This window comes from Temnothorax nylanderi, unplaced genomic scaffold (assembly GCF_030848795.1).
Source record: "Temnothorax nylanderi isolate EJ_2023f unplaced genomic scaffold, tnyl_v1.0 TNYL_tig0205_pilon, whole genome shotgun sequence".
NCBI lineage: Eukaryota > Metazoa > Arthropoda > Insecta > Hymenoptera > Formicidae > Temnothorax > Temnothorax nylanderi.
The window spans coordinates 205,035-220,790 of NW_027249267.1; the positions used below are offsets into that span (position 1 = coordinate 205,035).

Consider the following 15,756-nt stretch of genomic DNA (forward strand, 5'->3'; position numbering starts at 1 on the left):
AGCTTTTTGAAGTTAATCAGCGACCGTCGGAGCTGGTCAATCGCATTGCCTTGAGCAATGAGTAGATTTTCGAGATCCGAAGACATGTCAAGCGGATGTCTGGATCGTGTAGAAATCTTTCAGACACTTGCGTGTCAATCTTCTTGTCGAGCGAAGACGCTCGTGTGCGACTCCGCGGCGAGTAGCAGGGCGATACTCGCGGAAGGCAGGGACGTCTGGCACGTCTCGGTGTGCGTCTCCGCGGCGAGTAGCAGGGCGATACTCGCGGGAGGCAGGGACGTCTGGCACGTCTCGGTGTGCGACTCCGCGGCGAGTAGCAGGGACTCGCGGGAGGCAGGGACGTATAGCACGTCGCAACGCAGGGCGCCGTCGGGCAGCGGATGCGTATCGCAAGGAGCACGATACGTTTGCTGGAGGTCACGCAGGAGCCTCCGAAGCACTTCACAAAATCACAAGGCACCAATCTTTAGGAGAGCGGGTGCAGAGCGCTCAATGTTCGGAGTGAGCCACGGAGTCGAGGGCACGTATCGCGAAGTACCCCGTGAACCGGGACAACGGTTCGAACGGCGAACTCCGTTTCGAGCGAGTCGAGTGAGCGCGACGGTCCGTCTGTCTCGGAGCAGCACAACGCGATCACCTTTGAGGCGGTCGAACTGTCTATGCCGGTCTTTTATCACTATCCGGCTCGAAGGACCATTAAATGTTAGTGGACCGCTCCGGTTTTTGCGTTGTAGAAGTCGAGGAAAGCACAATGAATAAAGCGTTCGGAGATAAAAATAGTTCTTTATTTCACAGCTGATGATGGTTTCGCGCTCGCACCTTTACTGTCGCGCACTCGCTCCGATACGATACCGCACGCGGAACGATACGGATTCGTTTTGTCGCGGAACACTCGCCAAGAAGCACGAGTGTCGCGAACGGATTTCTAGGGCTCACTGCCCGTCCCGGCCGGAGCAGGCAAGGGATCGCGGCCGGAGCTTCGCGTTAGGCCGCGAGGAATTCGGTGGTGTGAGAAATGCTGAGTGGCTCCAAATCGTCTATTGGTCGTGCTCCTTGTGATCACGCGAGAAACACCTGGCCGTTGGCTCGAAAACAACAAAAAAAAGTAAACCTTCGCGGTTTGGAGCCACTCGAGCGATCTCGAAGAATGTTCGCACTCAGGAATATTCCCGTCGCGAATATTCCTTTATTCGATTCGCAACAGTATGTATGTATGTACATACGTGTGAAAATGCATGCATGTACACAGAAAAATATCAATTCTACTGCTTAAAAAAGCGATTACTCAATTTACTTTTTTTCTTTTAGTAAGTAACTGTTGTCTTTAAGAAAGAATATTTTCTTGATAATAGTCTTAAAATGTATTCGTTACAAATTTTATAAAAAGTCATTATCATGTACTCGAAAAAAGAATTTATACTTATTTAAAGAACATTATAATATTTTATCGAAGAAAAGTCAAAATAATAAGCAAATCAAATTTTTGTTTTAATTTTATATTCTTAATTAAAGAATTAAATAATTAGAATTCAGAATATTATTTATTTTAAGTAATATTATCAAGAAAACATTCTTTGTAAAGATCATCGTTACTTAAAAGAAGAGAAAACTGAGTAATTGGTTTTCTTAGCACTAGAATGATAATTTTTAGCGTGTGTGTATATGGCACGCCGTTTTGCTATTTAATACCATCATAAAAATTCTACCAAATTAAATTGATACTCTAAGAAAAAAAATTATTATTATGTCTAGACATACTTATAATTCATCGAATTATTAATAAGCTATAATTGAAAATGCAGAATTAAAATTATGTCTAGACAAAATATTAATTCCGAATTTATTTTATGTTATAACATAAAAATTTTTTGGGAATTAAAATTATGTACATAATTGTAATTCCCGAATTTTACTTATGTACGCAATTTTAATACTTGAATTTCTATTATGTACACAATTGTAATTCTGGAATTACTTTTTTTCTTTTGGTAAGTAACGGGGTTCTTTAAGAAAGAATATTTTCTTGATAATAATCTTAAAATGTATTCATCACAAATTTTAGAAAAAGTTTTTATCATGTACTGGAAAAAAGAATTTATACTCTTTCAAAGAACATTATAAAATTTTATCAAAGAAAAGTCAAAATAATAAGCAAATCAAATTTTTCTTTTAATTTTATATTCTTAATTAAAGAATTAAACAATTTGAATTCAGAATATTATTTGTTTTAAGTAAAGAGAGTAATGAGTGTATTTTAAGATTAGGTATTGTCAAAAAAATATTCCTTGTAAAGATAACAGTTACTTAAAAGAAGAGAACTAAAATGGAGTAATTGGTTTTTTTAGCACTAGAATGATATTTTTTGCGTGTGAATTGTGCGTACATGAATAGCAATTGCGATATAAGATCGCGAGCCAAAAAATAATTATTTTTTCTTTCTGTGGCAAGAAAAAAATAGAGCGCTATCATTTCCACACACTACCTTGCGGCAGATAGCATGGCGCATTTTTTTAAGTGGTAGGGGAGAGTTGGCAATTACCGCGCGGTTGACAATTCCGTGCCATTGTTTATCTCAATAACTATTTGTATTACGCGCCTACAATGATGTTAATATCATAGAGTAACACGAAATACCCCACCCGCATGCGCCGTCAATGCGTTCCGGCCGTCCATGTAAACACAGTGCGCTCTGGAAACTTCTCTGCTTGCTCGTTGCAATTTTGCTGGTAGTTTCGATAAGAGGTGAGTAACATAATATTTTCATTAGAGAAATAAATTTGACGGATTTGATAGGCTAAAACACTATAAAATTAGGTTGCAAAGTGATTTTAGAAACACGCGTTTCTTTCCTATATATTTTAAGGTTGTAAAGTGAAATGATTGAGTTTGATAATTTCGCGCCCAAGGTATAATACTCATAGGTATAACGATAACTGTGTGTTAAGAGTTACCAAGACTGTTTAGTTTACAATGTAAGGTGCTTACAGAAAAGATCGTTGCTTAAGTTTTGATTTGAATTTATAATGATCGTTATTTGTTAACGCATTCACTTATTTTTATATGTAGGTACATACCTACTAGACGATATTAATGCATAAATATAAAAAAAACATTTTGTTATTGTGTTCTACTTCATGTCACTGGCTGAAGCCAGAGTAATTTTTATAGGTACGGCTTTATTAAACTGGGCACGATTTTATCAGACCTGGTCACGATATTATCAGACCAGTTTGATAATACCGCGTTTTCTCACTTTTTGAAAAATTATTAACATTTTAGTTTGTGTTTAACTTTCAACATTATTGGTATGATATATGGATAGCCAAATAAATGACCTATCTAAAACTGCACAGTTTGTTTTTTGAAGCATTTCTGAGCTTAGATATACGCTTCGGTTCTTAGGGGCTCGGTAATTGCCAACTCTCCCCTACCCCCAGTAGGTCTAATCCACTTTGCATTAAAATATTCTCATATTTTAATGCAAGAACTATTCGAAGTGCCTTTTTCCAAATGATTAGGCCACCTCGACCCATCCATCTGTCTGGATATCGCGCGTCTAAAACATTTCGCGCCTTTCGCGAAAAATCCGCAGGAGCCCCATCGTATTGGAAAATGCGCATTTTTCGCGACAGGCGCGAAATGTTTTAGACGCGCGATATCTGGACAGATGGATGGGTCGAGGTGGCACAATCATTTGGCCGGCGCGGTCGCCGGATATTAACGTGCTCGACTATTTCGTTTGGGGTTACATCAAAGATTTAGTCGAGTACACCGGCGAGGTGGTACAGAAACTGACGTACGAGAAGAAATTCTTGCAGCTTTCGATACCATCACGCCGGAAATGGCGCACCGCGCGACGCGCAATATTAATCGAAGGGCCGAACTCTGTATACGAGAACGAGGAAGGCACTTCGAACAGTTCTTTCATTAAAATATGAGAATATTTTAATACAAAGTGGATTAGACCTACTAAGGATACCACTTAAAAAAATGCGCCATGCTATCTGCCGCAAGGTGGTGTGTGGAAATGATAGCGCTCTATCATTTTCTTGCCACAAAAAAAATAATTATTTTTTGGCTCGCGATCTTCTATCGCGATTGCTATTTATGTACGCAAAATTCACACGCAAAAAATATTATTCTAGTGCTAAGAAAACCAATTTCTCTATTTTAGTTCTCTTTTTTTAAGTAACTGTTTACTCTCTTTACTTAAAACAAGTAATATTCTGAATTCAAATTGTTTAATTCTTCAATTAAGAATATAAAATTAAAACAAAAATTCTATTTGCTTATTATTTTGACTTTTCTTTGATAAAATTTTATAATGTTTTTTGAAGGAATATAAATTCTTTTTTCCAGTACATGATAAAGACTTTTTCTAAAATTTGTGATGAATACATTTTAAGATTATTATCAAGAAAATATTCTTTCTTAAAGAACCCCGTACTTACCAAAAGAAAAAAAGTAATTCCAGAATTACAATTGTGTACATAATAAAAATTCAAGTATTAAAATTGCGTACATAAGTAAAATTCGGGAATTACAATTATGTACATAATTTTAATTCCCGAAAATTTTTTATGTCATAACGTAAAATAAATTCAGAATTAATATTTTTATTGAGAGCCGGGCTATGAACGAGCGATGCGCTCCCGCCTCTTGAGAGGGCAGCTCCTGTGTGGCGCGCACCTCGGAGCGCCACGCGTACGTGCGGTCGTTGTCTGCGTGCGGTCGTCACGGTCGTGTGCATAAGAGCCTTGACCTTTGTCAAGTCAAGACGTGTCGTGTGATATTCTAGTGAATACAATAAAGAGTTCTAATATAACAAAGACTTCATACAGTTTGTGTTCTGCCCATCTCATCGTCTCGCGTATCGTTCCAAGCGAATATTCCAATAGGTTATGGGCCCAGGGCACGTGTCCCTGCGCAAGGAACGAGACGCGTGTAAATAAGTGGACGAAAAGTTCGTGAGACGCCGGCGAAGGGCATCAAAAAGAGACGAGAGCATTAGAAGATTAGAGGGTAAGTAAATAATATTCCTCGTTGCTGACGAGCGAAACGAGAGAATTCTCAGCTAATAAGAACGTTCGTTCGATAAATGCTGGTAGAAGGAGATAGATGTTTTTGCCTTCTTCTTGAGAGATAGAAATACAGGTAATAGATGTATAAAGAGTAGATGCGAGAAATTAATTAAATTCTAAGAGAAATAGAGAATAGATGTGTGATAGAAAGAGATAGATGTGAGTGGTAGAAAGAGATAGAAATATGCCGCTTGGTAACAAACTGGCGGGAAAAGCGACGTGCGCGTGCAAGTCCGATCGTGAACGGCGAGAGTCATTGTTTTTGGCGCGCGGAAGTCCGATCGTGAACGGCGAGAGTCATTGTTTTTGGCGCGCGGAAGTCCGACCGTGGACGGCGAGAGTCATTATTTTTGGCGCGCGGAACTTGTTGCTGGGCGCGCACTAACACATCGATTTCAACTAACAATATGGCATCGATGCTAGATGGCTAGATTACGATACATGTTGGCGTATGCGTATGCTAGATGGCTAGATTACGATATATGTGTAAACATGATATGCGTATGTATAAAACTCTATATGACTCTGTATGAGTTTATTTTTTTTTAAATCGATATGTATCGGGTCGGTGATCGAGCATGACTTGCTGTGCGGTGTAGCTTGATTACTGTTCAGGGAAGCCGCGTAAATTTGTATGGGCCCCGTACGCGTGCGTGATCAACCCGAGCTCCCATAGATCTTTTCAGCAGTGCTGGGGATCGCAACGGACAGTGGTGTGCGCGTGCGGATAGCCCTGCAGAGGCGGGTGGTTTTTCTCGCTTTGGGGTTATTGTGAATTGCAGTGCGTTCTATATAGCCTCATAAGCATTGAATTTTTATCGCTGAAAGAAGTTTAGTGATAGAAATTAAATTATTATATGTCAATATGAATGTTGGTTTATCTTGTCAAAAGAGGAATGCTAATGTTCAATCGACATTTGAATCCTGATTTAGATGGAAAAAGAGACAGAGAATCTTCCGGTGGAGGAAGAAAGCCAAGATGCGCTGGTCGACTACGACAGCGATAGCAGCGTGGTCACGGTGGTAGAGAGAAAAAGTGACAGCGTAAAATTAATGAGAAGAGATAGAGGTAAGAGAGTATTTTAGATAAAACAATCCAGTAGGACAATATACATGTGAATTTAGAGATAGAGTAATTTATAATTTTGTATAGAAGAAAAAGAGAAAAAGGAGGAGACGGAAAGAAGAGGTGCAATCCCGAAAAAGAAGTTGCCCAAAGTCATAGAGAATGTAGATGTGACCAAAGCGTGGGCAGAGAACCGTCCAATATTACCAATTGGAAGCAGAATGATATACGAAAAGCAAGAAAAATTGGTCGCAAAAATGGATAATTCGATGCAGATGCTGGACAAGATAATGACGAAGGCCACCGAGATGATGGAGAATATGGTGGAAGTCTCCCGTATAAACTTAGAGAAAGAAAAAGTTAAACTTAGACGTTTAGAGGTAAACAATAAAAATACGCAAAGTTCAGTACAGAATGATATAACAACGGTTAAAGAATTAGAAGTAGAGTCTAAAAAGAGAAAATTAAATGAAGCAAGAGTCTGTTCCGCCGGAAAAGATAGAAGTTTAGAGACAATTAAAAGCACTATAGAGGCAGAATTAAACAATCAAAGGTTGCATATTAGAAGAGAATATAAGCTGACGCAAAAATACAATTTTGATCTTTGGATGGATTATTTAAAATCTGAGTTAACGAACAATGATTTATTAGATGTAATAGATTCAAGTATTGAAAGTCCTGAAAATCTTTCCGAGTCAAAAATTGCCAAAAGAAAAGGTTTAGTCAGAGATATAATAATTAATCATTTGGATGAAAGCTATCATAAAAGGATTTTACATGAAAAAGAACCGATAGAAATTTTAAAGAAACTAAGAGGATATAAAAAGAGTGAAATAAATGTTACTCATGCATCAGTACGATCTAGACTCTATCAAATTAAAATGAGAAAACATGAAAAAGTAAGTAATTTTTGCGAACGCTTTGATTCAATAATTAGAGAATATGAATAATGTGAAGATGCGGTACCTTTAACAGAACAAGAAATTAGATCTGCATTTTATCAGGCTGTGTCAATTAATTTACCAGAGCTGAGAAATGTAGATTTGATTAGAAGACAATCGAATCTTAAAGAAATGACAGCAGATGAAATAAAGTGCTACAGATGCAACAAGATGGGCCACATGGCAAAAGACTGCCCGTTAGCAGAACTAGGGGCCTGGTTTTGTTACTACTGCCAGGAAGTTAGAGGCCACAAGGGTGACAGCTGTCCTAATGCCGGAGCCCAGGCGAACAGATTTAGAGGAAAAAGGTATTTAAACAAAACCGTTAATAACAATATAAAGAAAAAGGGTAGATTTGTGCAAAAAGGCACAAAAAGAGTAGATAACAAAGGGAAAATAACTAAGATACAACCAGCTAAGAAACCTATACCAACGAAGACAGCAAAAGAAGGAAAATCAGAAGAAGGTAAATTACGCATGGTTAAATTAATAGAAGATAGAGAAAGTCCGAAAGAGTTAGTCAATTTCATTGTAGATTCGGATGCAACGGATCATATTGTGAATAAGAATATAATTCTGTCAAATTTTGAAAAATGTAATAATAGAGTTATTAAATGCGCGAATAAGAATGAGCTAGCAGACATTTCAATAGATGGTAAAGGAGATCTTTTGTTGTTAACAAATGAGAAAGAAAAGAAAGTCATTAAATTAACAAATGTAATTGCAACGAAGGAAGTATCCGAAAATTTACTATCTCTAAGAAAGTTGGCTGATGCAAGGTTCAGTATTTATTTAGATGATAAATTGTTCAAGGTCTATAATAAACTGACAAATAAAATAGTTTTTGAAGGAATTTATGAAAAACCAAATTGGATTATACAATTTGAGGTCAAAAATAATAATATAGAGGATAATGATAATGTAGAATGTGCTGTGTATAGATGTAGAGCAGAAATTGTTCCACATTGTGAGCTTCCTGAACAATCGCAAGCAAACATTCAGACCAATGAATTATCAATTTCGGAGAGAGAGTTAGATGAGAGGGATAATGTTGGCTCTGCGATTGGGAGGGAGAATGAAGGAGAGCTCGCAAATGTGAATGAAAACATAGAACATAACAATACTGAACTCGAGCAAGTCATTAAGTTAGAGGATATACAGACAATAGAGAATATAGAAGAAATGTGTGAAAGCTCAGTAATTGAAAAAGTAAAGAAATTAGAGAAAATAAATGAGGCAATGTTATGGCATGTTAGATTAGGTCATGCATCGTTAAACTATCTAAGACAATTACAAAAAGTAGAAAAGAGACTAGAGAATGTTAAGTTTGATAACTCCATATTAGAGTGTGAAGTCTGTATAATGGCAAAGATGGCAAAACTGCCGTTTAAAGAAAACAGAAATAGAGCACAGAGACCACTACAGGTAATACATACGGACATCATGGGTCCAATAAAACCTACATCCTATCCAGGACAAAAGAGGTTTATAATCACTTTTATAGACGACTATTCTAGATTAGCGAAAGCCTACTCTCTGAAGACAAAAGATGAATCGGGAAAGGCTCTAGAGAAATATTTAATATCCGCCAGAAATCTACTAGGAAAAGAAGAAAAGCTATGCTACGTAAAGTCAGATCAAGGCAAGGAATTCACGGGAGGTGCTTTTAAAGAGGTATTAAAAAGAGAAAAGATAAAAGCCATATTTGCACCACCGTACACTCCGGAACATAATGGAGTTGCAGAAAGGTTCAACAGAACGTTGCAAGAGAAAGTAAGAACATATATGTTCGACTCGGGATTACCAAAGAGTATGTGGGAGTTGGCAGTTGACGCTGCTGTGCATGCGTACAACAGATCTCCACACAAAACTATAGAATACGAGATCCCGTTGAAGAAGTTTTCACCAGAAACGAGTTGTCACTTTGAGAAAATAAAGAGATTCGGATGCATTGGATATGCAAGAGTACCAAAGCCTACGTCGAAATACGATAAGAGAGCTATTAGAGGTGTGTTGGTGGGATATACTGACACTGGATATATACTCTGGCATCCAAGCACAAGAAAATTCATAGAGTCCCGACACATCCGATTTAATGAAAAGGTAACATATAAAGATGTATATAAAAACAGTCAAATAGAAGATGATAAAGACTTGAATAAAAATTGGATGAAAGAATTCGTAGAAGACGAGGAAAAGGGAGAACAGAAACTAGAGATTCCTGAGAAAAGGAAAAGAGGAAGACCGAGAAAACAAACAAAACAATTAGATGAACCGAAGCAGAAGGCCGAACGAAAGGAAAGTGAAACTCCAATGACTAGAAGTAAAACCAAAAGAAAACTAGAAGATAATGGAGATACTAATGTGCGGAGACTAATAGAAGATATTAGTTGTGCCGCCGCCTTGAATTGGAGATTCAGGGCCGGCACCGAGTTCTTTGGATCCGCCGATTAGAGGGAGAGAGGACACTGGCGATATGTAGTTTGCAGTCGCGTTTAATAAAAGATAGTTTTATTAATACACTTGTAGATTTGCACTACCCTGACTTGCGGGTTACAATTAATGTTTAGTTGACTCGCGGTACGCTCTCGATTCTTAGACTGCCCGCCGTTCCTTGGAAGGGCGGGCTTTTTATCGCCTCGGCATTGCTGACTTAGCAGTCAGCAATTTTGACTTCGCGATCAACGTCCTAGCGGGCTGGTGATATCCCGAATGACCATATATGGTCATTACCGCGACGCGTGCTGGCTTTCGCGTCATCGGTCCTCGTCGCTAGGGTCGGATTACCCAGTAATCCGGCCCTCGGTGTTGCCAGGTGCCATACTTTATCGTGAATACGTTGTGCGCTCACAACACTTTGCTAATTATACTACTGTGAAAAATATTCAACAGAATATAGAGAATGAAGATGAATTGAGTCGATGTCTTCTAGCATCATTACATAGAGAGCCCTCGACATATGAAGAGGCGATGACAAGCAGCAAAAGAGAAAACTGGAAAAATGCTGTAATAGAAGAACTTGAGTCTATGCAAACCAATCAAGTATGGACGCTTGTTAATAGACCGACAGAAATGTTAGATGGTAAACGAGCTAACATTATAGATTCAAGATGGGTATTCAAGAGAAAATTAGAAGCAGATGGATCAACCAGATATAAAGCGAGACTGGTGATAAGAGGATGTAAAGACAAAAACGTGTATGATCTGAAAGAGACATATGCACCGGTTTCGAGATTGTCATTGGTTAAATCTATACTGGCAATAATAAACAAGTATAATTTATATACCTGTCAATTAGACGTAAAGACTGCATTCTTGAATGGAACTCTAGAAGAAGAAGAAATATATATGGAAATTCCAGACGGAGTAGATGTGGATGAAAACACCAAGAAGACCAAGGTGTGTAAATTAAATAGAGCTTTGTATGGATTGAAGATAAGTCCGAAAAGATGGTATAAGAGATTTTCAGAAGAGGCTCAGAAACTTGGATTGGAAAATGACCTACATGAGCCATGCCTGTTCACGTGGAGGAAAGAAGGCAAAATAGTGGTCGTACTACTTTATGTAGACGATATGTTAATTGCAAGTAATGACAAGGAGAAATTAGAGAAAATGAAAAAGAAATTGAGTGAAATATTTGAGACGAAGGATCTTGGAGAACCCAAGAACTTTCTGGGAATAACAATAGAGCGAAACAAAGAAGAAAGATATATGTATATTCATCAGACGAGATATACTGAGAGCATATTGGAAAAGTTTCATATGAATGAATGCAAACCTCAGAGTACTCCTATGGTCACCAGAAAAGTGAGCAATAAAAATAAAAAGAGTAAATTGGAAGAAAAGAGTATTGGAGAGGAAATTAGAAGAGTACCTTATAGAGAAGCTATAGGAAGCTTAATGTATCTGGCGAATGCTACACGACCTGATATCGCTTTTGCAGTGAACTATTTAGCAAGAAGACAACTAGAGCCCACAGAAAAAGACTGGCAAGATGTAAAAAGAGTCTTCAGATATCTTAGAGGAACTGCGAATCGAGGATTAATATTTAGAGGTGAAACAGATGAGTTAGAGTCACTGACAGACGCTAGTTTCAGAGACTGCATTGATTCTACATCCACTGGAGGATATATAATCAAATTATTTGGAGATGTGATAGCATGGAGAAGTCATAAACAGACATATGTTACACTCTCTACATGTCAAGCGGAGTATCTAGCAATGAGTGAAGCCTGTCAAGAAGTAATCTCATTAGACAAGTCACTTAGGTATGTTGTTGGAAGAACATTCTTGCCTGCAACAATCTGGTGTGATAACAGAGCAGCAGGAAACTGCACTAAGAAGGATGGAAGTCACAAACTTAAAATGTTTGATGACAACTTAGAGAAAATAAAGAAAAACTTAGAAGAGAGAGAAGAAACTGGAAACAGAAAACATATGGCTGACACTCATGGAGATTTTATCAAGCAGTGTGTTGATCAAGGGAAGGTGAAAGTCGAATGGATTGAGACCAAAGAGAATTTGGCAGACATTATGACAAAACCTTTGCCTTTAGAAGCATTTGCATATCTAAGAGATAAGATAATGAATATAGAGTCTAAACAAAATTAGAGATTAATTTTACTCGATAACTGATTCTTGTTGTGTTTCAGATAAGGACTGAATTTAGAGAAGGATCACGGATCGCTCGCACAAAGGGAGGGAGTATTGAGAGCCGGGCTTTGAACGAGCGATGCGCTCCCGCCTCTTGAGAGGGCAGCTCCTGTGTGGCGCGCACCTCGGAGCGCCACGCGTACGTGCGGTCGTTGTCTGCGTGCGGTCGTCACGGTCGTGTGCATAAGAGCCTTGACCTTTGTCAAGTCAAGACGTATCGTGTGATATTCTAGTGAATACAATAAAGAGTTCTAATATAACAAAGACTTCATACAGTTTGTGTCCTGCCCATCTCATCGTCTCGCGTATCGTTCCAAGCGAATATTCCAATAATTTTGTCTAGACATAATTGTAATTCTGCATTTTTAATTATAGCTTTATAATAATTCGATGAATTATAAGCATGTCTAGACATAATAATAATTTTTTTCTTTGAGTATCAATTTAATTTGGTAGAATTTTTATGATGGTATTAAATAGTAAAATGGCGTGCCGTATACGTACACGCAAAAAAATATCATTCTAGTGCTAAGAAAACCAATTACTCAGTTTTCTCTTCTTTTAAGTAACGATGATCTTTACAAAAAATGTTTTCTTGATAATATTACTTTAAATACATAATATTCTAAATTCTAATTATTTAGTTCTTCAGTTAAGAATATAAAATTAAAACAAAAATTCGATTTGCTAATTATTTTGATAGGAGAAGTCAAGGCTATGAGGGTCAGACGCAGATCACAGTGCGTAATATCAGAAATAACTGATTTATTCGTCGTTTTGATACATTACATCGATCCGTACGTTTCGGCTCAGCTGTGAGCCATCTTCAGCGGTAGTTACAGAAGTTAAGTTACACGTTCTCCGTACACTGAGAGAAATAATTATTTTTTTCAAAAAAAATTTTGTTGGTTTAATAAAACCGGAAGATTGTATGTTGCCAAGCAGATGATTTGATTGGCTTAACAAAATATTTGTACAAAATATTTTGTTCTTTTTGTTTTTTTTAATTAAATATTTTATACTATCAATTATACATAATATAACATTAACTAAATATTTCTTTGAATAAATTTACTATTTTTAACAACGTTAATGTTCTTGGTTCAACAAAATTATTTTATTGAGTTAACAAAATTTATCATTAACTTAAAAAAAATGATTTTGTATGATACCATTTTCAGAATTCAATTATTTTATTTTGTTCAAATAATAGACGTGTACTTAATTCAATGAAATAAATAATTGGATCAATAAATTGAAAAATCAACAAAATTGTTTTGTTGATTCTACAATATTTTTCCCTCAGTGTACCGTATGGTGAGTTTACTGATTCAAAGTATCAGAAACATAGACCAATTGATCCATATCTGGAAATTTGTTCAATTAATGTTGAGATATTAAAAGATCCCTTAGGAAACTCACCATTCGGTCTGAAAAACGTGGAATACAGAGCCATGTACATAATGAATACTCTCTGCGAGAAGACTTGACGATCTTATCGACACGACACATGCACAGCAATGAAAGGTCTTGCAAGAAGAGGCATGTCGTAGGTCAACACACCGGCGAGGATTATAACAAAGCACGATTTGACATACGGTACGGAGAACGTGTAACTTAATTTCTATAACTACCGCTGAAGATGGCTCAAAACTGAGCCGAAACGTACGGATCAATGTAATGTATCAAAACGACGAATAAATCAGTTATTTCTGATATTACGCACTGTGATCTGCGTCTGACCCTCATAGCCTTGACTTCTCCTATTTTAATCTCGAGGGTCCTGATATTACTTTATTTATTATTTTGACTTTTCTTTGATAAAATTTTATTATGATCTTTGAAGGAGTATAAATTCTTCTTTCGAGTACATGATAAAGACTTTTTCTAAAATTTGTACATGTTAACTATTATCAAGAAAATATTCTTTCTTAAAGACAACCGTTACTTACTAAAAGAAAAAAAGTAAATTGAGTAATCGCTTTTTTAAGCAGTACAATTGATATTTTCCTGTGTATGCATGTACACACGTATGTACATACGTACGCACAAAAAATTTTTCTATGTTGTTAAAAAATTTTATTTTTATTTTAAAAAGGCGAGAAACTATCATCGCTCAGGACGGGGGCCCGGCGTTACGCGCCGCTCGTGCGTAATCATCGCCGCTTGTAGTAAACAACTGCCCGCGCGCCGACCGCGGGGCGGCCGCATCTCGCCGCCCGCTTGGATTTGGCGGTGGGCCGGGCCAATACGGCGATTTTTAATCATTAATAACTCATCAACTATTGCAAAAATTGCAAAATAGTACATGACTTTTTGACTCAGTTTGGCTCGCTCTATCTAAATATGAGAAAAGTACCAAACATTTAGGGACACCCTGTATATATAAAATAGAATGTCTGTATGTCTGTTCTTTATACACTCTTAAACCCTTTGACCGATCTGGACCAACTTTGGCACAGTTACTCTCTATATCCCTAGTAAAACTGTGATGTGATGGAGACCACACAGCAAAATTAGCAAGATGTAAAATCATTATACAGCTTGAATGGATCGAATGGATCAAATTTCGAGCTATCGCGAATCACGAATCGCGCATAATCTGGATCCAGTTTCAGAGGATTACAACGAATTATTGTTTACAAGTTGCCAAGGAGATTCGAAGTTGAACTTTCAAGTCAAACAAACGTAACGCGAGCTGTGCTGTATTCTAATTGCAAATTATATTCTAAATCAGTTCTAAACCGTGAGCCTGTGTGTGTTAATAATTTCTGCAAATACGGAAGTGGGGGGGGGGGCGCGGATGCGAGGAAATGCACGCGTAGGTTTTGCCCTCCTGCGGGGGGCTCCACAAAAAAAACTAACCTAACTCAACCCAACTGTTGTGTGGATGGAAAAGTATATGCGTGAATACAATAGATTCACTCTTTTTTACCCAAAACAGAATTAATGAAAGATTTATTACTTTTACCAAAATGTCTCGGTTACAATTACCAGTAAAATTAATAAATTTGCTATAATTTATCACATTTACGACCGTATATTGAAAATTAGAGAAGCCTTCACTGGCGCATAGTACAATTGCACACCATGCTATTAGACACATAAAGATGCGCACCGTTCGATTGGACACGTTTCAATTGCGCACAGTTTGTTTGGACACATTTGATTTGCGCACAGTTCAATTGCGTGCAGTTCAATTGCACACATTTCAATTGCGCATAGTTCGTTTGTGCACAGTTCAATTGCACACAGTTCATTTGCACACAGTTTATTTGCACACAGTTTATTTGCACACAGTTTGTTTGCGCACAGTTCATTTGCGCGTTTATTAGTCAAGTAAGTTACATATTTACTATTTTTCAGGTAAAAGTGCACAATAACGGATCCAGCTCCAATGACCTTGACCTTGACATATGTTGTCAAGGACATGACCCTGAGTAACTTTTCCTTATAACTTAATCGTCGTTCATTGCTTATTTAAAAGTTATGAACAAAAAAAGTTCGAGACATAATAACAGTTATTTTGAGTATTGAAAGGCACAGACTAATATGTATGTGGAAATCGTAAGAGAGGTGGAACCTACTGCCCCCACGCATACCCTTTCCATACGTTTTCATAGTTTGTATCAGTACTAAAAAAAGTAATTTGCTGATATATGTGTATAGACAGTACAACACATGTATAGACAGTAACATATGTAGGCGGGGGTGGGTGGGGGTGGACCTTGATGGTTTGCGTGGAAAGTTGAAAACCCGAACAATGATAAACCTCGTTTTACCTTATAAGCAGGGTTGAGGTGGGATGGGGTAGACCTTGCTTTGCGTGGAAAGTACAATGCTGTCCAGAGAAACATCCACTTTCCACGCGAAGCGAGATACACGCCCATTTACCTCTGCCCGCGGGAGAGGAGCGGCAGTCCCTCTCTCGCCTACATGTGTACTGTCTATATACACATATCAGCAAATTACTTCCCTTAGTATTGACACAAACCGTTATATTTCTTAAACCTTT

General features: G+C 37.6%; 2 protein-coding genes across 2 annotated transcripts in view; one reads left to right on the forward strand and one right to left on the reverse strand.

The window, feature by feature from the left end:
- LOC139779019 (uncharacterized) overlaps positions 1-15,756 on the reverse strand; it is an 83,426-nt gene that overhangs the window by 48,905 nt on the left and 18,765 nt on the right. The window lies entirely within an intron of this gene.
- LOC139778998 (uncharacterized) lies at positions 5,685-9,542 on the forward strand. Its single transcript, XM_071717194.1, has 3 exons — positions 5,685-6,150; positions 6,235-6,549; positions 7,174-9,542. Exons 1-3 carry the CDS (start codon positions 6,015-6,017, stop codon positions 9,540-9,542), a joined length of 2,820 nt encoding a protein of 939 aa, XP_071573295.1. The 5' UTR covers positions 5,685-6,014.